Below are 25124 nucleotides of genomic sequence, written 5' to 3' on the forward strand. Positions count from 1 at the left end.
CTGTTAACCTTATTGTAATATAATTTCTTCTTCTTTTTCTTTTAAACCATTTTACAGTCTGAAGGGATAATTATAGAAAGTTCTGATATTAACAGGAGGCGCTTTAATGGAGCAAACTTATTATCCTGCTGGACATGGTCAGCAAGCTGATATGCTCCGTTGATACTAAGACATCTAATGTTTTCCAATCTTCTGTAGCCCCAATTTCCTGTTATTAGCTAACAGGAGCGCCACTGATGTGTTCTTGTGCTGCTGTAGCCCATCTGCTTCAAGGTTCGTCAAGCGTTTAGCGATCCTCTTCTGCTTTGCTTGGTTGTTGGAGTGTCTGTCGCCTTCCCATCAGTTCAGAGCAGTGTAGCCATTCTCCTCTGACCTCTGGCAGCAACAAGGCATTTTCATCCAATGAACTGTCGATTACTGGATACTAGCTCTTTTTCAGACCTTTCAGAGACGGCTGTGCAGGAAAGTCCCAGTAGATCAGCCTTTTCTGAAGCACTCAGACCAGCTTGCCTGGGACCAACAACCACGCCACATTCATGGATCTTTCTTCCCCATTACGATGCTCGGTTTGAACTTCAGCAGGTCATCTTGACCATTTACGTATGCCTAAATGCACTAAGTTGTTCCCACTGAGTTGGCAGATCACTCCTTTGTTTCAACAAGCATGCACCTAAAAAAAGTTGGCAGTGAGTGTATACACAGTAAAGTTGTAGCATTTTGCAGCTGCAAAATCTAACTCTGAATATGTACACGGTGCGACGCATCCCTTTGACCTGACTGATCCCATGTGCCTTTTAGTGTTTCATGAATAGGTCACTTCCCCTATGTATCTTTAAAGAAGATTTACCAGCTGCAATGCAATGAATAATGCACATGCACAACCGCAAGCTAGTGGTTTGGTTATCAAGCAGCTGATATGAACCAAGGGCATTAATCTCCAGGTTTTTGCTCAAAATCCACATTTTCAGTCTCGGCTGTGGAAAGTAAGTAAGTAGTCCACTTGATTTATGCTGATTGCAGATGCTCTTCTCATTTAAAGAATTGCTAACTTCTGCCTGAAACCACCAAGTGAAATGATAACAACAGCACTCTGCAGATAGCCAGTAAAACTGGAGCGCTGCATCAGGCAGTGAACCTCACACATTAGATTTGTGCCACCAGCTTTCGCTGCCTGAAAATTTGGTCATATGTGTTGTTTACCCACACTTGAGGCACCTAATATTGAAGGTGTGGAACTAGCCCCCACAGCCAGCGTACCACTAAAGCATCACTTTATCTTACTGCCAATAGGTGGCCCTGTGGTTCACTTTCCCCAAATGACTTGTCACTTTTTGATGTAAGGAAGCTTTATTAAGAAAGAGTCAAAGGGGGCAAAATGTAATGGCAGAGAGAAGAGTCTGTGTGGGAGGGGCGATTGGTGTTAGGTTGTTGATTGGCGCTCCCTGGGGCGCAATGATGAAGGAAACCTCTGAAGGAGAAATGGGAAAAAGGTTTCTTGAATCAATATCATCTAAGAGAGGTTTGCATACAAAGTGGGGCCCAAGATGGCAGAGATCCTAATAAAAGCTAATGCAGTCTTTTATAAAGAAAAACCAAGTTAAGACTGAATGCTGAACATTCCACAATTAGTTTGCACAAAATCAAAGCTTTTACTTATTTTATCAGTGGCAGCTTGTGACTCAGCATTATTAGTGAACAGGCAAAAGATGTAAAACGCATCCTGGAGCCCAATTTTATTTCTTATTTAGTTTATTTATTTCCCCATTTTGCTGCGGGTTTACTGAGCTGTAGGAGTCGAGTCACTAAATTCAGAACTGAATGTGCGCAATTGTTTTTGTCTTTGTGTTGGTTTGTTTTCCTGTTATCTATTTGTTATTCTGACAGTAAACCAAACTGTGTCTCAGAAAATGAAAATGGGTTTTATGTATGGAGTAATAACCTAAATGGATTTCCCTCTCTCCCTCTCTCTGTCTGTCTCTTTCTCTGCACCGCTCCGGGAGCCTGTGGCTATTTATCTGCCTGTGTCTAATTATTCATTAGTGAACACAGAACAAAGCACAGAAAATATAGTTGTGCGCTCAGTGTAGCAAACCAGCTTTCTCTACAAACTGATGCTCCCGCTTTCTGTTTTTCATCCATCTCCAACTTCTTGGTGTCCATTTGAGCTGAATTTTCACACGCTGTGGCCGTGCATCTAAAAACTGCAGCAAATCTCCATATTGCAGATGAAGAACAGATGCAGGGCTCTGTAATAAAATCAACCATGAACTATCACTCAGTATGACCATCCTACTACTGTTTTCTCTGTGAATAATATTTGTACCACTTTGGCACTTTTTATAACTCACAAAATAAGCTACAAAAAGTCATATATTCAGATTTTGCAGAATTAAAATGTTTTTACTCAATGCATTGCACAAATGGGCAGCAGAGGACGCTGTAGCGTTCCAAGAAAGAGAAGAAAATCAAAGCCACTACATAACTTGTGTTACATATAAACATACACATGCGCAAATACACGTGTCAGGATTTGTTTAAGTCCAAAAAGAAGAAAAAAAGCATGAAAAGAGCACTGGAAAATAAAATCATCTCTTTAATATTCTAGATCAGGGGTAGGTAACTCCAGGTGTCGAGGGCTGTTGTCCTGCAGGTTTTAGATCTCACCCCGGGTCAACACACCTGAATCAAATGATTAGTTCATTACCAGGCCTCTGGAGAACCTCAACACATGTTGGAGAGGTCATTTAGCCATTTGAATCAGCTGTGTTGGATTAAAGGCACATCTAAAACCTGCAGGACACCAGCACTTGAGGCCTGGAGTTGCCTACCCCTGTTCTAGATTTTGAAGCAACATCCCATTAAAGCGGGGGCAGGGGAACTCCAGGCCTCGAGGCCCGGTGTCCTGCAGGTTTTAGATGTGCCTTTAATCCAACACAGCTGATTCAAATGGCTAAATGACCTCTCCAACATGTGTTGAGGTTCTCCAGAGGCCTGGTAATGAACTAATCATTTGATTCAGGTGTGTTGACCCAGGGTAATATCTAAAACCTTCAGGACACCGGCCCTTGAGGCCTGGAGTTCCCCACCCCTGCATTAAAGCATGCAGGTGTAGGGCTGCGAAATATTGGACTTTATAGACTGCCTGTCAGGAGCAGTCTGTTATAGCGGCACTGCAGAAGCTATTTGTTAGACAATCCTGTCATCTAGTGGTGCTGTCTGTGTTATACACACCAGCTTTGATGTGAAATGATTTAAGTGCTCATCCACCATTCAAAAGCCTTGACAGCACGACGGCCTGTTTGATGGTGAGGTTTCATTGATCTGTTTGAAACTATTACAACTCTATTTGATTTCTTCAGACTCTTGGAATAAAAACAAGCTTTTACTTGTTTTCATCTTTGGGAATTTCTTCCACATTTGCTTCCCTGCTGTCTGAAATGACTTTTACTGGTCCTGTTGTCTCAGGTGATTACACCCAAAACATCGCATCACTCACACGATGTGTAAAAAATGACAGAAGCGCCCGATTTTAAGCCTCTCCAACATGTCACAAAAATAATGTTAATACGGGCTGAGAACAACTTCCAGTTTAGCATTTTTACTGTTCCCAGAACCAGTCCTTACCTTCCCTCTCACCTGCAGCACTGTCAGGCACACGATGGGATCTTACCAGTGCTCAGCCAATGAGCATCACGCATTTCACCGGCTCTGGTCTGCAACAAAAGTTGGGGGGACGGGGCTTGCTACTAACACATGGTGGCCGGTAGATGGCGCCATTGCTGTTTGAAAATTCTTCTTCTCTGTGGCGGCAGTGAAATCCCTGAATGAGTGAAGTAATTGTCCACTGAGGCGCGATCCATTCCAACCACAGACAAACGAAGGCCCGCCGCTCTGCATGATAACGTTATTTTAACAGCTGGGGGAAGGATTTAGAATTGATACGTGCACTGCTAAAAAAAAAATAAAAAAAAATAAAAAATGGTTATTATTATTATTATTATTATTATTATTATTATTATTATTATTATTATTATTATTATTATTATAACCATGAATGAGAGGCTCATCATGAGAGGATTTGGATATTAAATTATGCAAAGTCATACTGTTTCAAAAAATAATAATAATAATAATATAAGAGTAAAGAAAGCATTACTTGTTCATAAACGTTTAATTTGTTTCACCTTCTTCTCCAGTTACAGTCATAAACTTTACACTTTTTTCTTCTTGTGTGCGATTTCACGGCAATTGTGACGTTACGCAGTCATGCAACTGTTTCACCTACAGAGTTAATCTGCATAGTCACCTTAACAAATGTAGTTTGGAAATTGTAACTGTCACTATTTTATACAACACGCTGATTTAATGAAGGGAACGTTACTGTAAACCAACTATAGGAACCTTCGGGTGTCCACCAGCTGAATCTGACCTGCTGGCGCGTTACAGAAGCATATAATCTCATACCAGTAACAATAATACTTTTTGTTCTCCTGTACAGCTACTTATTGATCAAAGCTTCGCTCTACATGTACTTGAAACTATGCTGGTGGCTGTAGTAATATCGGGCAAACTATATAAGAGCGAGAAGAAAAAACATCTGTGTCTGACCCTGAGTGAACCAGAAGAGTCGAAACCCCAAAGGAGTTAGTTTATTAAATGTTTTATTATAGTGGGAATATTGGCTATTTGTGTCAAGTCAGATGTGTGCGTGTTGTGAGCCAGATTGGCACTGACTGGATTATAAATATAAAATATTCTGTCTGCTTTGTTAGATTCTGTAGAAAATGTCCTTTTTTTCTTGTTAAAAAAAGAAGTAGAATGTACTGTTATATTTGTCATTTTTAACCCTGCTATCTATCCAGATGAAATGCCTTGGATTTGCTGTAAATTGATAGCATTCTGTGTCCTTTCCATATCAGAATATCTGGGGTGACCTTTGCAGAATAAATAGATTTTACGCAGGAAAGGTTTATCCGTGAAAGCATCATTAATAAGTGTGATGTTCCACTTGTTTAAAATAACATTTATTTTTTTCCAGCGTTTTGATACATTGTGACAGCACAGCGTGTAACATCTGAGGAGGAACTAACTGAATCCAACACTTTGTCACAAAATATTTGCGCTGACTAATGGATAAATGAAAAGTCAAATATAGGCATAGTGATTTCATATTACCAAATGCAATATATAATACAGGCAGTTGGACATAAACTAAAGACAAAATGAAATACAAAGGTGAGATAACTGAAATAATACATAAGAAAAAGAAACATGAATGGCATTTACACGTTATAGATCAACTTTTACAGCAGGAAACGGGGTTAACAAGTAAACTACGTGTTTTAATAACTTATTTTACTCGTGCGTGTGCGCGCGCGCGCGCGTGTATGTGGTAAAATTTGATAGGCTCTAAAAAGTCAGAACTCTTTGATAAATAATTTCTTCGTACTTCGTACTTTTGCTTTTGTGTGTCAGTTTAGTTTTTACTCTTCCAGCCTGATCGGGATTCATTTCATTCTGCAGTCTATAAATACATTCGGTTTTACGTCATTTTACTGATGGCGTAGTAAAGTTCAAACATAGGGGTTGCCATTCAAACTTTTGTGGTCTAACATATAAAATTATTTTGGAGAGTTACGTGGTTTAGTTTCTTTTCTTCTTTTTTTTTTCTTTTTTCTTTTTAAATCCCTCTCAGATCATTTGACTACAAGCCAGATAATCCTATTATGTACAGCAGCCCGTAGCCAGAACACATCACACATTTTCAACACTTGTGGCTACAAATACAATGGAATGTGTCTCTATGATCAGTCCACCGGCTTCACTGTTTCTCCGGCGTGTTGTTGACCAAAGGCCCATACAGGCCGCTGGCATAGCCTTGCTCCTTGTGCAGCATTGTCCTGTCTCTTATCAGGTCGCTAAATGCATAGTCCATTGGAGGTCTGAAGCCCAAAGTGGGCATGAGCCCGGTGGTGGAGTAAGGTGTCATGAAAGCCAGTCCCCGGCTGTGCGCCGAGTAGGCCAGCCGCAGCGGGTTCAGTCCCAAGTGTGTGCCCAGCGGGTAGGTGCTAGGGTCTGCGCCAAAGTGCGGTGCGTTTGGCTGCAGAGGAGAAAACGCAGAGCGGTTGCTGAGCGTCATAGCCCCGGGGAGCATGGGCCTCGTCGGGGCTGTTGTGGTTGCGGATGCCGCCGGAGGCTGCTGCGCATTTTGGAGCATCCTCTCTGCCGTCCACGTCTCGTCTGGCCCGGCCTTGTTGGGGCCCTGAGCGCCGCTGTTGTTGAGGATCTGCTCGATGGCCTGCACCACATCTTTGCCACAGCCCTGCAGGACGAGCTCCAGGACGCTTCGCTTGTGGCTGGGAAATACTCGGGTGAGGATGTCGATGGCGTTCATGTGCCGAGAGGCCGCAGAGGAAGGGGAAGGCTCCTGCTCGTCTTTGTCGGTCTCAGAACCCGAATCCGAGCCGATGGAGCTGACGGACCCTGGAGTTTCTTCTCCGTCTTTCAAAGGCTTGGATACCGGTGAGCTGATGAAAGACTCGCTATCCCCGTTCTCCGAACCAGAGCCTCCGTGGCGGCCGTCCGGGGACGAGATGCCGGGGGCTGAGTCACCTTCGGTGGAAGCCGGTTTCCCCGCAGATGGTTGAGGTGTGGCGGACCCGGAGAGCTGGTTCTTAGGAAACAGCTCATACTTCTGGATGCTTGAATCTGCTGACAGAACCAGAGTGTGTAAGATTGAATGAAAGCATAAAACAGAAGGCCATCAAAAGCGTATCAGCACAGAGTCATAATCAGTACAACAATCACATCAATAAAGAGGCAGTAAAGCGACAGACATACCAGTATTCAAACAGCAGATTTAACACGTGAGCTCAAATATCAGAATTTAATCTGTAAAGGTTAAACAAACATCATCAGCATTTATGCTGTGACAGCTGATTAGGCTCAATGTTTAGGGTTAAATGATTCTGCGTTTAACAGAGTCGCAGTTTGATGACAGATAAAGCCTTTTAGTTTAACACACTGATTTGCTACCTTCTCACGCGCTTCTTAAACATTACAGCGAAGCTTGATCCGCTCACCTGAGTTGCTTTCGCTGCTGACGGAACCAAACACTTCGTAGTTCGGCCGGGGTGGGATGATGCCGTTGGCGGCGGCGATAGCGAGTCCTTCCGCCGTGCCATAGAGCAGCTGCAGCTCCCGGGCTTCGTTCTCCTCCTGCGCCTGCTGCCGCCGGAGCGCCACCTGAGCCGCCATCACCCGCTGCCTCTCTGCGATCAAGGTGCACTTGGCGCACATGCAGTCCTTCCAGCGGCAGTAGCGCTTGTGGCCCTTCAGCGCGGACACCACGCCGTGGTTCCTGCAGCGGGCGCACTTCGGAGTGCGCGGGTACTTGTCTGCGGCCCGCAGGAGGATCGGGGGCCCTCGCAGCAGGTTACCGGCCATGGACACCGGAATGGAGGCTGCCGCGGCCGCTGCCGCCGCTCCGGGGTGGATTTGTGAGGCGGAGGAGGCTGTGGGGAGCTCCGGTCTCAGATCCATGCCCGCGTTCCTCACCAGCAAAACTAACGTTTTAACGAGAAATCGGCGACGTTTGAACGATCTGCTTTAGTTAAACCGACGTTGGACTGATCACATCTGTCCGGCGGTTCTTAGCACCTCCGGGCAACAGGTGAAGCCACCGATTTCTGCTGTCAGACAGAAACAGGAGGGGAAAAAAATAACAATTTATGATCGAAAGTCTGGTGGAAACTGTCCAAGTGTTCTCTGCCGAAGAAGCAAAAATCTGACTTTAAAGTCAACTTTAAATCCGACAAGAGTCTGAGCAGAGAGGAGCGATCATTCCTCCCCGACAGAAAGTTCAAACTGTCCAGGAGGAGCTGAGGTTGTTACTCGCCGCAGCCTGAGACACTAACTTCCTCCAGAGATTGTCAGTGGATACAGATCCCTCTCTCCTCTCTCTATTGTTGCTCCTACGTTTTCATTAGACAAATTTGACAACAATGTGGCGTCTGTCATTGGCCAAAGGGGGAAGGAGCAATCTGATTGGCTTGCCTCTTTTTTCAACTGTGTCCACCTGAGTTCTTTTTTCCAAATATCAAGTGTTAAGAATCTGAAGGGAGTTCCCGGAAAGCTCAAATCGATGCAGTGTATTACCCCCAAAACAGAATTTCATAGATTTAAAACAATAGCCCGTGTTTTTTTTTCCATTATTGTGGTAAACCAGACTTCCGGTGCGATGCCAAACAGGACAATTAGAAATGTAATGAAAAAAAAAAACTTAAAATGAAGGAAATTTTCAAACGTTCCAGGAAGTTTCTGTATATATCTCGATTTTAAAAACTAGTTTAACTTGGCGACATGATTGTTAGGATATGAAATCGCTATTCCTGCATCTACATCCAATCGCAGAATATTTTTAAGACTTAAAATACTCAAAATAAAAGATGATGCGTGACTGTAATCTCATCCGTAAAGGTAAGTATCATTTATTTCATTGGTTCAAAAAGAGGCAAGATTTTTCTCTGTCGACACACAATATATATATTTTCGTAATATATTTGCTACAGAAAGTGGAAGAAGCTGTCGATGCTGCTAAATGTCGCGGGAAAACCAGAGCGTTCACATTAATGTCAACGCCAAGCTTTAAATATTTGTTTCGCACATGATCCGTTTAAAAGTTAAAAAGTACAGAAAATGTGCCACTTTTTGTTTCATCCATATACTGCGGACTGCATGAATATGTTGTTCTCTGCTTGGTGATTTAAACACGCGAGTTAGACCACTTTTCATCCGAATTTCGTTTTTTGTCTTTTTTTCCTCCACATTTGAAGCTTGAAACGGTAACATAAATTATTAATGACGACTTTGGTTCTATATTAGGTGTTTCTCTTTTAGTTATTGAAATAATAATAATAATAATAATAATAATAATAATAATATTATAATAATAATTTTTAAATAGTGTTTTCTTTTTTTAGGTTCCACAATTTCGTTTGCTCTGATTTTGTTCACCTCATATATAAAAAAAATTTTCCGTTTATTTCAGCATTTAAAAAAAAAAAAATTGCATTTAAAAAAAGTAGTTGTTTATTTATTGCAAAAGCATTTTGATTAGATAATAAAAAGTAAGTAATCGCTGGGTAAAAATTTTAACATTAGTTTATCATTCATAGCTCGGCGAGTTTTAAAAATAAAATACTACCTGAACGGATATTATAATAATAATAATAATAATAATAATAATAATAATAATAATAATAATAATAATAATAATAATAATAATAATAATGACAGTAGTATTGATAACGCTTAAAGACAGAAGAGCGGCTTTCCGTTTTAATTCTTTGCTCTGCTCCTTCTATGAACCGGGGAAAAATAAAATAAAATAAAAACTGGATTAACAAATTGCTTCCGCCCTCCTCTGTTGTTCTCCATAAAATAAGCGCTCTCCTTTGGGTTCTGCTTTGTCCTCCAGTCACCCTCCATTACCTGAAAAGCGATAACGCTCTAATGCTTCCTGAGATTTAAGAAGTCCGCCGCGCACAGAGCTACAAAAAGGGCATCGCGCGCAAGCCACCTGCTCCCTCACCTGTTCACTGATGATTCGTGCAGCTACTGGAACTCGGATTTTTTGAAAGTTATAGCTCTGATGGTTTAGTTCTGCTTTTTTCCCCCCTTTTCTTTCATCAACAATTGCTTGCACCTTAGAGGCCGACAACAGTCTTTGTGATCCACAACAACATCTTTAGCTGGAAGAAATGGTTGCTCGGTGTGCAGCAGCGAGTGTGTGCAGCCCTTCCTCTCTCTCCCCTCCCAGGCTCATTGTTTACTTTCTGAATCACTGTAAGCAAATGCCATCTGTTTCCCTCGCCGCTGTCATCTGCACCTTAATTACCTAGCCAACAGGCTAATAGAGACGATATTAAAACTACATCTTTTTGACATTCAAAGTAATTATCTGCATGGGCGACGATCTTACTCGGATAAAAATTGCCCGTCCTGCACGCAAGTGAAAGTTGCACACAGCAGAAAGGGCCTGATGCTCACAGGAGAGATTATGGGCCTACAGCCTCACCTCAGGATGGCTGATTTAAAACTGCGCATTCAGAGTACAGCCAGGCAAACAGGAAGGTTTCCACATCAGCTTCTCTTATTACGCGCAATTTTCACTCTTAATAACAGTAGAAATAAAGTGACAATTACTTGGACTTGACACGTGTTTGCTGAGCTATATTTATCCAGGAGGAGCTCATAAGGCTTCTCTGCTGTTTTAATATCGTCGCAAGACTTTTAATTACGTCATTGCCGCCTCTGGTTGAAGTTACCGCTCATTTCTCGTCCACGTCAAGTTTGGTTTAAGTTCATTTGTGGAAAAATATGTATTATTAGCTTCACCGGTATTCCCACTGGTCCAATTAAAAATGCCCCCCCGCGCAATTAAAAGTGACTGTGGGCACTTTCGAAAAAAAAAATCCGACATTCTTTTAACCACTTCATTAGGCCTGTGCATCAAAAACTATGCGATGCTTTCATTTCTTTCAGGAAGGCTACAGACGAATGGGTTTTTAACACCCTTTTAAGATCACAACAAAGGCCATGCTTGACCCAACATATGTAGCAGCATGTTTCCGCTGCCCCCGCACCCCGGTGCGGCTTTCTAGCGGCCTCTCCCACTGCCGCTGCCCCGCCTGCAGCCCGGCTGGGCCCGGATCCCCTCCCGCGCTCTCCCGCTGCAGCAGCCGGCTCTGTCACACAGAGGCAGAGGTTAGAGTAGCAGTTAGACAAGGGCCCGCGGAGAAAAGAAACGCACTGGAGTTTTTTTTCTTCTTTCAGCTGAAGTATTTACACGCTTGACGGGCACACCGAGGAATACTCCGGGTTTATAGACAAGAGGTTGTTAACCTGCCACTTCACACCAGTTCTGCTGAGCTGGGGAAATGGATCGGTCTAAATGCATTCCCTTAAAGGCAAAGTCAGGAGAGCAGTGAAGATTAGAGAGCCACAGAACACAATGCTGTGGGAGTTTAAAACTGCCGTGCGCTCATATACGCACACGCACACCAGGCAAATTCATTAAGCATGAACAGCCTCGATAATGATTATTTCAAGGCCAAATATTTGAACAAATGCACTTTATTTGGCTCTGTGTGTGTGATATCTATAGTTTTCTACATAAGAAGGAAATGCCTTTACAAGATAACTAAAATTTGCCATATCTGTAGTAGTTATGATGTCATAAAAGCGGACTCTGGCTGTATTCATGATTTAGAAAGGCTCTGCGCTCACACAGAGAAGTACCAATGATTCCTTGTAAGCAGCGTTTTATTTAGGTTTTCGGCTGGTGAAAATGTGGGCTTCATTTGCCAAAAACCAACCTGCAGTAAAGCAGTGCTGCAGAATAAATAGCGCAGTGTGAAAAGGAAACAAACAAAGCGACTAAAGTGACACCGGTTACTCGCCAAGCCCTGCAAAAGTCAAACATATAGGCTAAATTTACGCAGGCCTGGCTGAGTGAGGCCAGACGGTGAAGAGGCACTTGAGCTAAAGAGGCAGACAGAGGTCTGTCAAGCATCACTCTTCACCCGCTAGAATAACACTTATTTGTAAATGGGGGATAACCCTGCCATGGCGTATGAATATTTCAAAGATTTGAAGGGTCCCTCTGTGCCAAAACTGTTGGCCAGCACTCAGGCAATCTCTCTCTCTCTTACACACACACACACTCTCACAAAATACGTTTTTCTGCCCCCGAGGTAGGTTGGCAGGGATTATCTTTGTTTAATGAATGGGCTACAAGTATTCATCAACACGGCGAGATTATTGCACAGCCTATAGTCGCATATAACTCCAGCGTGTGTGTGTGAGTGTGAGCGAGAGAAAAAGAGGACAGAGACAGACCTACACACTGCAGCCAATTAAAACGCACTCTCCCCTGCTCTATCCCTCCACATCTGCCTCCTTTTCTCCACCAACGAATGGCGCAGAAAAGAAGGAAGCTCATGAATAGGCGCTCATTGAGATCACAGATGGAGTATGGCTTTCTTTTTGCTAGAAATTTGAGAAACACCATTGTCCCCAATCAAAACTCAATGTGTTCGCCTACAATGGTGTCGGCTTTGAGCTCCGCCGCTTCAATTGGCCTTGTTTTTGAAACTTGAAGTGTTCAGCACAAAGACTTGGCCCTCCTAGATGTCACCGTCGCTTCGCTTCAGTGTGTGAGAGTGTGTGTGTCTATGTGCGCCCAGAAGAGAGAGAGAGAAAACACAATTAATATGAAGCTGTAATTACTCCCCTTCACGCCACTGCACCCATTCAGGACCCCACTGGTCCATTTATTGCTTTATCCCATGTGGCTGATAATCCGAATACCACAGGTTTTTATAAGGCCTCTGTGGTGTTTTAAGGAGACAGATCTGGAGGTATGAGCGAGGGATGCAGTCCTCAGAAAACTGAGCGACAAGAGCGCACAGCAGCGGCCGAGGGATGGTTGACGCACATTTAATTATTCAATTAATATTTAAAATAAATCTATTAGCGCAATGGTCTGTAGGTATGTGCGGGAATTCAATGCCATTAAAAAAAAACAGATCTTCACCAATTATTTACGAGATGCTTTATTAACCTTTTATATAAAACTGCATCTGTATTCACAAGATTTCTATTTGACATTTTCACATTCAGGCGTAAAAATATGTAACTGTTCTTTAAAAAAAAAATCTAATAAGAAGGATATGTTGGTAAATTTAGTTATTTTTGGTTTTGGAGGATAAATTTTTTTTGTTAAGGGACGTTCCGTTTTTTGTTTTTCAAGCGGTTGTACATTTAAACACGTTTAATTAGACCAGAGAGCGCCCCCTGCTACCGTCAGCTCTGCGGTGGATGCGACTGCTAAGGAAAGGAATATTTAAAATATTTGGAAATAAAACGGCACTAAAGAATAAAAACATAATTTTTGAGATTTTGTAACGATTTCACTCAACATCCGAGCAATAAAATGAAGTTACCAATGCTACTGAAAATAGAAAAAAAAAGGCTACAATTCTGCATTGCGATAAGGAATCACTCCCTTTGGCACTGAGGAGCAAGAATGCTGCCTGATTGCTGTAAATGTGACATAAATCGAGACATTCTTGCTTTCCTCACAGCGGCAGCATAAGGTTTACATATAATTTTCCAAGGCCCATCGACACTCTTCATAACAGGCTATAAATTAATTTTCATTATCCTAGATGAAGAGTAATTTTTGTCCTATTATGCAAGTAAATGAAACCACTTACTGACCCATGTGGGATTGTTTCGGGGCCTGTACATGCGCATAAAAATGTGACACGTGGGGTGGAAAAATATTAGTAAAAAAAATAAAAATAAAAAAGCAGGATGGATGAGTGCTGGAGAACAGTCATACTAAATCCTTAAATGATAAATAAAAACTCCTTATAGACAGCATGGGGATTTAACTGCCTGCCAACCCAGAAAACCTTAAATTATTTTAATGAAGGCTCGCTTCTCTTATTTCAAGATATTAACCCAATAAAACTGAATAATCTTTATTGACTTAGAGCTTGTGTCAAACTAACAAGGTGGCATCTGCTGCGGTTTTGCTCACACTAACACCCCGGACCGTGTATTAGAATAAGAAGAAACACAGAGAAGACATATTTAAATCAATGTAAGTATACTCTTCTTCTTTTCTATATCAGATTATCTGGAATTTAACTTGGCATAGAGGGGAAAAAACAGCTCTCTGAATTGAAGCATACAAGCTGAAACCCCGAAGAAGGATCTGTGCCCACACATTCATTTTTGTTTTTGAGAATTTAGAGCACTTTAAAGCCTCATGTTTTTACATTAGATTAGTTACATTAATTTATTTTAAGTTTTTGTTTAATCAAGATAAAAACTACAGTCTTTACATGTCCATTGTGTCATTTCCAAACAGAGCTGCAAACAGAGGGAGACAGCGAGGGAGAGATGACCCTCCTTTTGTGCCCACCCAACAGTTTAAGCTGCATAGATTCTGTTTCTTTGGGCAGGGCCCGCGACTCTGAGAAAGTAAACTCGGAGTGACCTTCCAGGTTAGGCCAGTCTGGGATATGGGCAAAGATCCTGTGATTCAAGGAGCTGCCATGCTCTGAGATCTCATTGGGTCCTACTTCAAAAGGAGGGAGGAGGGATCACTTGTGTCAGGAATTTTGTTCCCTCGCCAGTGGGCTGCATTCTTGACCCCAAAGGAGCTGGTTAAACATCATGGACGCTTTCCTCTTTTGTGGTCAGAGAATCAAGACAGAAACCTGATGTTGCCACCACTGATTTTGTGGCGGCGTAGGACGGCAGCGTAAGCTCATTACCACACAGACACTTTCTTGTCCCGCTGGTGTCAGATTTAAGGGGTGTTGCCTAGACAGACACTGATTAAGACATCCAGCCAAAGTTTGCCTAAAATGTAGCCCCCCAAAAACCCAGTGAGAGGTGTTTCAGGGCAACAACATAGAATTATTTAGATTACTGATTATTTTAACAAAAAAATTGTTGCCTGTAATGCTTAAAAAAAGAGAAAGAACAACTTCAACATGGTCTGAGACCTAAAGATGTTCAATTTTCTGTCACGTGATAAAGATCAGATTGGAGAAGCTGAACCAAAGGAACGTCTAACATTTCAAGAGACCCTAAATATATAAAAATGAAAATATTTAAAAGTTTTATATTTTGTGCAGTAGCTACAAATTTCTGTACATTGAGGCTGGTCAAATGTGACCTGTGTCTACTGAGCTGGCTCTCCCAGCGTTGGTCGAATAAAGGAAAATTGTAGTTTTAGGGAATCTTAAAACGGTGAAACTGCACCTGTCATGTCTGTCACCACTGTCCCATAAAAAAAAAAATGCAGAGTTAAAGTGAAACCTTGACAATGTCACGAGAACTGTTTGTGTTCCCACAGAGAAAAGCACCTGCTGGTCTTTGAAGGATCAAATCAACAAAAGGTAAAATAGGGAGGAACAGAGGTCCTACAGAGGTCAGAGGATGCTTTACGAGATGGTGCTGTGATACAGACATTAGATCTGAAATACAGCAGCATAATAGTGGAGTCATTACCACTGTCAACTTGCAAAAAGAAGGTTCCTGGTTTAAATCCCAGCTGGGGCCTTTCTGTGTGGAGTTTGCTCCCAAGTACCTGCAGGTTTTCTCCAGCTTCCTCTTACATGCACATCAGATTAATTGGCGATTCTAAATTGGCTGTGGATGTGAGGTCGATGAAGTGCTTGAAGTGCACAGAACCAAGGGCTGTTTGAATGTGTAATTAAAAATCCGTGTGAGCAGCGAGACTAAATAAGTGATGCATAAATGTGAGTACATTAGATTCCCATCTGTTGGTGCTCGTGCTTTGAAAATTACGCAACAAAAATTCATTAGACTGCATTTAATCTGAGCAAACTCAGATCAGGGTCATGAGATTATAAAAGCACCTGAGCTGGTATATCATCGAGTGCAGGAACACATGCAAAGTTTCTCATCACTGCTTTGAACCCACAGTTTGCAGTTGGAAGGTTTTGTGCTCTTAGTGTTAACCATTATTGAAATGAATGGCTATAGTACTGAAACGTGGTTATATAATAAATCCCAACAGTTTCAGAATATTCTTACCATTTTCACTTACACTCCACCAGCTCTCAAAAACATTAATTAACGATTATTCGCCCTTTTATTAATGTTAGATGGGAAGTTTCTTCTTCTTTTGGCCGCTTCATTTAGAGGTCGCCACAGCAGGACATCTGCCTCCATCTTCCTCCTCTGTCACGCCAACTCTCTGCATTGAGAGTTGAAATGTTTTTGTGGTGTTCATCTTTTCTTCCCGCATGGCAGTATATCCACTACATCTGCACATGTCCACACACTTCAGTCTCGTCTCTCTAACTTTGTCTCCAAAGGACTCAAACTGAGCTCTCCCTGTGATCGACTTGTTTCTAATACACTTCTTTCTAATACTGCCCCTCCTGGTCACTAGCAGTGAAGACCTTTTAGCATCTTCAGCTTTGCTTCCTGTCTTTTTGATTAGTGACAGATCTCTAGTTGAAAGTTTGTTGTAGACACTAATTTGGAAGGAATTCTTGGCATTGGTCAAACAGACACGAACCATACTGTGAAGGAATGGAATATGAACAATATGTAAGGGTAAAACACGAGATGCAGCACCTGTGGAAAAAATTCAGGACTTGAGAAAAACAGTCACAAAAACCTTTGACAGAGCTCCTTATAAACTTGTCCTCCTGTTAGAAGTGGCCAGTCAACAGAGGCCTAATTAATTTTTTTTTGACTCATTCAACTGCTGACAAACCCTTTCATACAGCTGTCTCTCCCCAGTTAAACCTGGTGACTTTTGCCCGTTAACTTAAGACAAGTTTGGTCAGGTACCAGAGAGAAATATCATTAGGCCTCACTGGCATTTCCAACCCTTGCAGCCTCATTAGCCACAGCGGTACAAATGAACATGCTTATGTACATGACGTTCAAAAAGCTGCACGATAGAAACTGTAATCTCACAGTCGAGAGGAGCTGCACTATGTGCGCCCCTCTCTGAGGCAGAGGCTCTCTGACAGACGAGCAGAGGTGCATCTGCCTCTTTCATAAACACGTTCAGCTTCACGGTCACTGAGCTCCTCGCCCCGCCCTGAGCTCACCCTCGCCCCAAGCTGCACGTGTTGGTACAGCCAGCGCACTCAACTCTTATCTCGGTACAGTGAAATCTGAGTAACACAAATGTCAGCCATAGACATTTAACTTCTGCCCTTAGAGCTTCAGCAAAGTTCAGCATTTTTCCTGAACTGAACCGAGCTCCTCACGTTTAAACGGAAACATTTCAGCTACAACAACACATCGTGACAAGATTTGGGTATGAATGGAAGCCAACCAGGATGGTCCCGACCAATCATATGAAGCTTTAAACACATGTTTAGGCAGGATGCAGTGTAAGGCCCAGGACTGAGAGGTTGTTGAGTTCATGGATATGGAGAAGGAAAACCAAATATATAATAATTACTACTTCTCTCTCAACTAGTATATCCCAGCGCTGCAAATGCAGTAAATGCCAACATTACTGACTTGGCCACAAGAGTCAGCGCCACAACTTTGGCTCAACAAGTTTGGCTTGAAATGGATTCTGCTATTAGCTCTCCCACTCTAATAGCAGCTATTTACTTTAAATACAGGTGCGTTTGTTGTGTCTTTTTCCCCCAGTGTTGGATGACAAATATTACACTTCTCTGGCATGCAGAAAGAAACAGCAAAGTCAGGAGGATTTGCCCTGCAGCGCATCTTTCCCAATCCCGCTTTCAAGCTGCCTTCAGCGAGGAGCTCCTGTCGGGTCGAACCTTTGGAAGTGCGGCTTGCTGAGCACATTAGGTCGACTCATTCCTCGCGTGAGAAACAAGGCAGCCACAGAGAGGCAAACAAACACACACAGGATGCTTGCGTGATATATTCACCGTGCGTAACACACCAGTAGTCCAGATTTGCCGAAGCAAAAAGAGATGACTATAAATTGTTGCTGGTGACACATAATTCTTTGAGACATGTATTACTCAACCACGAACAGCATAAGATTTAAAGACAGCACCCATAGCGGTAACTGTCTCATTCACTGAAGAGGATAAAGTTGAAGCCTACAGAAGTAAGACTACCTCTAAATAGCTTAAACAGACGTTGCTTCCTCCACTTATTTATAATAGTTTAATCTAACCCAGCACTTAAAGTTGGTTTAAACTACTCTAGGTCTGCAGTGCACCTCAGAGAGACAGAGTTCCTCTAAAAGTAGTTTAAATCAGTAAGTTTCACTTTGACTGATGTAACATGTTATAACTTTTGGATAATTTTAATATTCTTATTGTAATAACTACTCTTTGAAAAGAAATGTTACATTTCTGCTCATCCATTTGAGGATCTTGGGGACTGCTGGAGCCTCTCCCAGCCGTTCTAGGGTACACCTCAGACAGGTCCCTAGTCTCTCAAAGGAATACATTCTCTTCTGATCCAAAGAAATAAAAATATATAATATTACTCCAAGGTCTCCATTTGGATGAAATGGTGCCAGTTATTCTGAAGACTAATGCACACTCCAAAAATAGTCAAAGTCAGACACAAGGTCCTATAATTGTCTGAAAGAGAAAGAAAAACAACAAACTGTGCTACTGAGACCAGAGTCCACACTTCAAATAAGCATCGATCAAAAGATTAACTGTAGAGGTACAGCTTCCAAAAGCACATCAGTTTTTTTAAAAATAATATGAACAGGCGGTGTTTGGTGGGAACACCCATCAGTGTCCACTGTTAAGTACAAAACAAAAGTCCGTAATATAATCAGTGAAACTGCAATTTAAACAGCAATCCTTTTGCCAAGTCTGCTTTAGTCCTGTCTTATTACATATGTGTGAGTATAATCCAAGTCTGAGCGCTTATTCACGAGGGAGCAGCATTTCGCCTGAAGTAGTTTGTTTATGGCATTTATGACTCTGATGGGGTTCTTAAACTTTGCCTTTAGTTGACAGAGGAGCCCCGCTACAGATGGAGGGCTAAGCCCGTGTGATCTCCCCTCGCTGAAGGCAGGAAATTAGTCGCAGTTTGGCTGATTTCAGCAGGTCATGTAAGAATGAGAATAATAGGAGAAGTAAAAGGCCTACGAGTGAGTGTGCAAATCTAAACTTTGGTATCTGCAAGAAGTGAAGATGCACAATCAGAGCAGGACTGGAATCCCGTTCAGACACAGACACACACACACTTAATAAAAGCATAGAAATGCCGCACATTTTTCCTTGGCTTTGTTTCCCTCTTTCGGTATTACCCCAGAGTTGTGACACAAATTGAAGAAAATCAGATCTCCAGTTTATAAAATATCCTCTCACATGACGAAAGAAGACGTGTGTATGCGTGCGATAAGGTTCAACAGATTTTCGCCTGAGACAAATTGATGTTCATATTCATATATTTTATATAATGTATATCAAACTAAAACTAATACAGCATCAAACTTAAAAAGGATTCAAAGGAGAAAAAAAACAAACTAAAAACTGAGCAATCTATTGGCTTTTGGGGCAGTGGATGCGGAAACCAGGAAGAACGGAGCTTGATGGGGCCGACGTGTCGCGTCCCAACCCCACCTGGACAGCAGACGGAGGTGTGCAGCTCTAGAAGGGCGGTTTGGGGAAAAGGTTCAGTGGGTAAACACAAATGGAGATGAGACGGCCCGGGCTTCGCGGAGCTACGCCTCTTCTCGAAGTTTATTTAATTACATTTTTTAGCCTTTTCTATTTTAATTTCAAACACACAAAAAACATGTCTTAAAAAAAGCAGCCTCGGTGTCTTCAATGAGGAAACGGGAAACAAGTCCTTGTTTTTTTTATTTGTTTTTTTTGTGTGTGACAAAGATTTGTCTACTCAGTCTCTGAATGCTGTTATTTGTACGGTGTTTGTGTTGTGAGAGAAAACAATGACACAGCAGTTTGGGAACGTGAAGTCGAGAAGAGTGTGAGGGGAGGGTTTTTTTTTGGGGGGGGGGGGGGGGGGGTTGTAGAGGTGAATGTTTTGGCTGTGTGCTTGTGGTACTGTCTTTGCTCCTCTGTGCAACACGTGTACATCAGGCATTCATGTACGACGACCAGGCTGAGGGCAGAGAAGCTTACTTCAACTTGTGTGTCACTGGATCTGCATGCCAGTGTGTTTATGTGTGTCTGAGATGGTAGTTTGTGTATGTGTGTCTAGTTGAGGCCCAGACTGATGTGTGGGGGCCATGCTCGGTGACGAGTGTGCATCCAGCCAGTTCATCAGTCAGTCAGTCGGACCTCTCGGGGATCGGAGGGCCTGTTCTTATTCTTTAGCCTCCAGGAAGAGCGTCTCCTGTGGAAACAACTTGGCCTCTAACAGGGTCGACCCTGGATCAAGCTGGGTGATCTGAGAAGAGACAAGGTGGTGTTTTGGGGGGGGGGGGGGGAGACAACATTAGACTGAGCAAAAGATTGCTGCAAATACAGAAACTAATCACAGCTTCCCCAAAATACAATCCTCAGATTGCTTGATTACGATCGGCAGCATAAAACAAAGACGTTAACTTGAAGCCAATTTCTGCTGCAGGCACTCGTAAAGCTCTCCTCAATGTGGTTTCATTTGATTTGGAGTTTAGCTAGGTGGCTGTTTTGCCCTCACTTGTTTGTTATTTTGCTCCACGGTTTCTGTTTATTGTGCGGAGAGCTTAACCTGAGTGAGGGGGTGCACTCTGGCCTTTTTTGTCATTAGTGAATTTAGTTTAAAGTTACCCCAGGCCCAGTACAGTACTGAAGACTGCAGCACAAACAAGGAGGGCATGATGAGCTCTAGCTTGAGTTGTAGCAGCCAAAAGCGGTGAACCCCCAAATGGTTTTATGAACACATCTTCAAGCGTGAACAATATGGACGTTCAGGCCATGCGCCTCCCACATGACTCTTGCACTGTGACTGGCAAAGCCAATAGGGGTGTCAGAGGAGTGTAACACTGTGGAACGTGCAATTGTTTACTATTACTTCTTAAAGACGACATTTCTGAATCATTGCTGTTAAAGGTTTCTCTCCTAATGTACAATCAACTCAATGAGCCAAAATACCAACAAAATGATCAAATCTGTCAACCCTGTTTTTAATTTTATCAAACTATTTAAAATACCTTCTCAGATTTATCTACACTAGTGTCACCATGGCCTCGGTCATTCACTGAAGTCCCTGTGTGACTGTCTCACCATCTATTCCCAAGAGTCAGGCTTTAAAACAGTGTGGTTTTAGTGCTAAATTCATTTAATGTGTGTGTGTGTTTGCAAGAGAGTGTGTACGTTGTGTATTATTCTAACATCGTGTTTTTAAAAATCCTAAGCAGTAACCTGAGAATTGAGAGATTTGCTTCCCTAAGCGGACCATTAGGTTTGTTTTCTTAAAAAGGTTCCAATCCAGAACAAACTGATGAAGGTTACAGGACAGGAGTGTGTGTCTGTGTGTGAGACACAGACTGAGTACAGTGGGAAGCCAGAGAAGAATTTTATGTGAGTAATTTCTTCTTTAACAGAAACATTTCTCATAATGCAAAAAACATTTATCTGCTCTGAAAACTCCACACGACGCAGTACCACCCACCGCGGAGCTGATCGAGTTAGCCGACATGAAGGAGATCTGACCTCTGTTTTTAAAAACAGGACAACCCGACTCTCTCCCTCTGACACCCACCACCCCTGTGGGCCTCTTAGCTTATGTGAGCTAATCACTGGCGGGGTTGTGTTACATCGGGCCAATCTAACACCTGGGCTGAATGGGCGAGGCGGTGTGACACCGAGATGTGTCCGAGGCTTATCTGGTCACTGCTGCATCAGCCCCTCTGATTAGAGATCCTATTCTAAACTCACGGTGGGATAATTAGCCAGCTCCCTGTACCTGCTCTAGAAGGTCAGAGGGCAAGCCGAGCACAGTAAAGGTCGGCCTCACAACAAGCAAAGCAACAGATTTAAAACAGACTTTTGTAGGCAATGAAATGTGAACTCTGACCATTAATTGAACCACGGCATCACCTGTGCTCACCTTCTGAGCATATAATAAATGTATTATAAGTCTAATTAAATAAACACATTTTTATATTTTCAATTGGCACGTTCAAATCTTTGTTAGGCGCCAATTTCGCAAAACTAAAAAAGTATTCAAGGCAATTAAATTAGACAAGGTGGACAAATCCGCATCAGATACTACGTCCTCGATCTCCCATGGGTGTTTGGAAATGTCACACTAGATCTAGAAGGCCTTGGACTCCCTTTCATCTCTTTATCCTCATTTCAAGGTGTCATTTAGCATCTTGACTTCTCAGCGGGATCCTTCAGAGCCCGGTGCGGGCAGGGAGGGGCTGCCACATCAACTTTATGCCCCTCACCCCGTCGACAGCCTCGCAGCACAGAGCGAGACGATAGGAAGAGATTATATGTTTGTTTCCACCCGTGCATTCTCAGCAAGCATATTCCATCCCGACGGTGGGGGAAAACGATCAAAAAGAAGCTGCTGGATTCCTTTTCCCACCTCGGGAGCAGCGCCTCACAAATGGCTGCCATGCTAATGAACCCGACAGGCTGTTATGACACCGCAGCATCAGGTAGGAGTAAATGAGGCTTCGGGGTGGAGCAGGTGCGCGTGAAGACGTGCGTCTGTGGGTTACGTGCGAATGTGTGAGTGTATGTGTTCCGAGCAAAATCGGGAAGAGAGTTTGTGCTCGCCGAGCGCCGGGGGAGAGGCAAGCGGGAGGAGAGCAGCATCTGACTCGGAAAAGGAAAAGTAGGGAAACAAGATGCCACACTGACACAGGAGACGGGCACCATCGGTGATTGTTTACATTGTTATCCAATTAACAGACCATAAGCATGGAGGCATCTGTCAACAAACAAAGCTGTTGTTTTTCCTCTGCTATGCCTAAGCCATATTCTCTTCTCCTGTGCCTACACAGCCATACATACATACATTCATACATACATACATACATACATACATACATAAGACAGACACAATCTATTTCCCTTTTTTGCAGTTTGTTTTTAACCTTGAGTCAATATAAATTTTAATCATCCACTTCAGAAATCATTCAGGGAAATGAAAGGGAAACTGTCTGCCTAATTTAAAATATTATATTATTTTCATCTGACTAAATAGCAATTTAGGGAAAAAAAATTAAAAAAACAGAACTAATTAACCGCCCGCAAAAAGATTTTCCAGTTGTTAATTAGAAATACTGAAATTAACACAATAAAAAAACTGAAATAAGCGGTGTTTGTGCAGAAGCGAAATCTAAAGAGGAAATATAATAACTGGGGATCCTCGCATTTAAAAACCCAGGATCCGAACAAAAAGACAGATGGTGTTTTTCTGCAATCTTTGCTATTTTATCTCTTTTTTCTTATGAAAAATTATATGACGTAAAATGATCGGCTAACATAAACCCATAAACCCCCCCACCCCCCCTTTTTTTGTCCTTATCGAAAAGCAAATCTCAACACAGTTAAAAAAATAATTAGCACTTAATGTGAAGTTTTAAATAAATAGCACAATTGTAAGTCACTTAATTCAAATGAATAAAACAACACTGATAACAGAGGAGGCGACACTAAGCAACGCTCAGCCATGAAAGAAAAGAAAGGGAAAATAAACACAGGCCCTCAAGATGTCCGTTTCCAACATAATCAAACGTGCAGCTGAAATAACGCATTTTTAATGAAGCCATTACAGGCCCTGCTATGTTAATTAAAACCAAATAACTTGTCTGTTTTAAACTAGTGTTGTCAAGTGTTTATTTGGCCAATTACAAAAGCAGTGGGAGATCATTATCTGCTGCCAGGAGCGTTGACAGCACGTAGTGCTGGGGCGTGAACAGAAAAGAACAGACCAGAATACGGCACTTCAAAGGACAAATGCACCGCACAGACTGCGAGGGAGGGGGGGGGACTGAAGGGGAAGGAAAAAGCTGAAAAAAAGAGCTATGGGGAAGAAGAAAGTGAGGAAAATTAAAGACAGACTACAGCACTTATAGATATAAAGACGAGCGACAAACCAAAGCAAGAACAAACAAAGATTTTGTGTAACGTGTTGGTTCGCCACCACGTTCCACCACAAAACCTTCAATTTGGCTTTTCGTTGATTTCCAACGTCTCTGGAAGTCGTAACAGAATAACGACGTCTAACATGTCAGTGCAAAATTATGTGCAGGTGTGAGATCCGCTGACTGAAGAGATGACTGCAGTCAACAATGTTTCATTCAGAGCGACTTTGTATGAATTTGAGGTGTCGCTTTCCTGTGACGGAACAAACTATCCGAGCACAGCCGAGACCCTCGGTGTAGGATTAAGGACTTTAGTTTTTTTCCTTTAATTTTCCACTCGTCTGTTTTTTAAAGGTATATTTTAAGTTATCTAAAGGATTTTTTAAGAAAGGGGGATTTGGGTAAAAACGCAGGGTGGCAGGAGACCAAAAAGTAAAAATACAAAAGATGGAGCAGAAGAGAGGGAGGTGTACAGACAGCAGGCGAAGGAAAGAGGAGGGAACAGAGAGGCAGAGGGAGGGAAAGCTGGAAGGAAGAGTAGGAGGAGAAGGTTAAGGTAAAGAGGGGGCTGAGATCCCTAGGGTAAAGCCCAGCTTTAATACTACTCCCAGCAGAAATGTGTTTTTCTTTTCCACAATAAAACATTTCAAGGTTTCTAGCTTGTTGTATAATTTTTATATTTAAAAATCAATCTCCGAAAGCTAAACCATCATCTCTGAAAAGTCTCACTGAAAGTGCACGATGTGCATCTTACATTTCCAGAACTTTCCAAACATTTTAGGACCTTAAACTAAACTGTCGATGCTTTTAAAAATAATGCCAAAACACATCATTTGGTATGATCGCTTTTTTTTGAAGTACACTTTCCCAGCGTGTCTTAGGGAACTTGCCACATTCCTCCTGCAGCTTTTGGCTGCCTCACTTTCTTCTGTCTCTTCATTTAATCCCAGACTGAGTTGATGAATTTGAGATCAGGACTCTGTGGGGGCCGTTACATCTGTTGCAGCACAGCAAAATGTATCTGAAACCAATCAGACGCCTCTTTCAGTCAAGAGGAACTTTATAGAGATTGGACGGATACTCGTCTCCACACTTTAGATTTGTACTCAAGGATGAAGCCCCACACAGCACCATGAACCCATGTTGCATGTTATAAAAATGTGTTTTATAAAAAAAAAACACTTTAAAAATAAACTGCTGCTCAACTTCCTGTGAGTCTTCCTACGACTTGTTCAGATAGGAGGACAAGAAAAACAAAACATACCAGTACAACAGATGTAAAACCTATTACAGCGCAGAGCAAAGCTTCTTCTGTGCCATTGTTTATTTTTACTGCATCTCAGGTTTTGTCTAAGAATCATTCGGGCAAATTCGCCGATGGAGCTGGAAGAAGGATTAGCAAAGGTGAAAGAGAGTACAGTATCACAATGGGAAAAGTAATACGCCGCTTTGACAGCGTTTTGGTATCCACGAGCAGCCGGCCAGGAAGAGCCTATTGCAAATTATTATAACGGCAGTCTAAACATATTCGCCGCACGCTGAAGGAAGA

The 25124-nt window shown here is 42.3% G+C and overlaps 2 protein-coding genes across 2 annotated transcripts in view; both read right to left on the reverse strand.

The window, feature by feature from the left end:
• Positions 1-4206: 4206 nt before the first annotated feature.
• dmrta2 (DMRT-like family A2) lies at positions 4207-9127 on the reverse strand. The gene is made up of 2 exons (XM_085265377.1): positions 7083-9127; positions 4207-6708 (listed from the first exon to the last, which is right to left on the reverse strand). The coding sequence occupies exons 1-2, from the start codon at positions 7540-7542 to the stop codon at positions 5822-5824; spliced, it is 1347 nt and encodes a 448-aa protein (XP_085121503.1). The 5' UTR covers positions 7543-9127; the 3' UTR covers positions 4207-5821.
• Positions 9128-18959: 9832 nt separating this feature from the next.
• faf1 (Fas (TNFRSF6) associated factor 1) overlaps positions 18960-25124 on the reverse strand; it is a 62453-nt gene continuing 56288 nt past the window's right edge. The window contains exon 19 of the mRNA XM_085264905.1: positions 18960-19938. Within this exon, the coding sequence (XP_085121031.1) occupies positions 19855-19938 (84 nt within the window). The 3' untranslated portion in view covers positions 18960-19854. The remainder of the gene's footprint in view (positions 19939-25124) is intronic.

This window comes from Mchenga conophoros, linkage group LG23, assembly GCF_057382185.1.
Source record: "Mchenga conophoros isolate Kocher_MC1m ecotype Shallow Benthic linkage group LG23, M_conophoros_male_GT1.1, whole genome shotgun sequence".
NCBI classification, from domain to species: Eukaryota; Metazoa; Chordata; class Actinopteri; order Cichliformes; family Cichlidae; genus Mchenga; species Mchenga conophoros.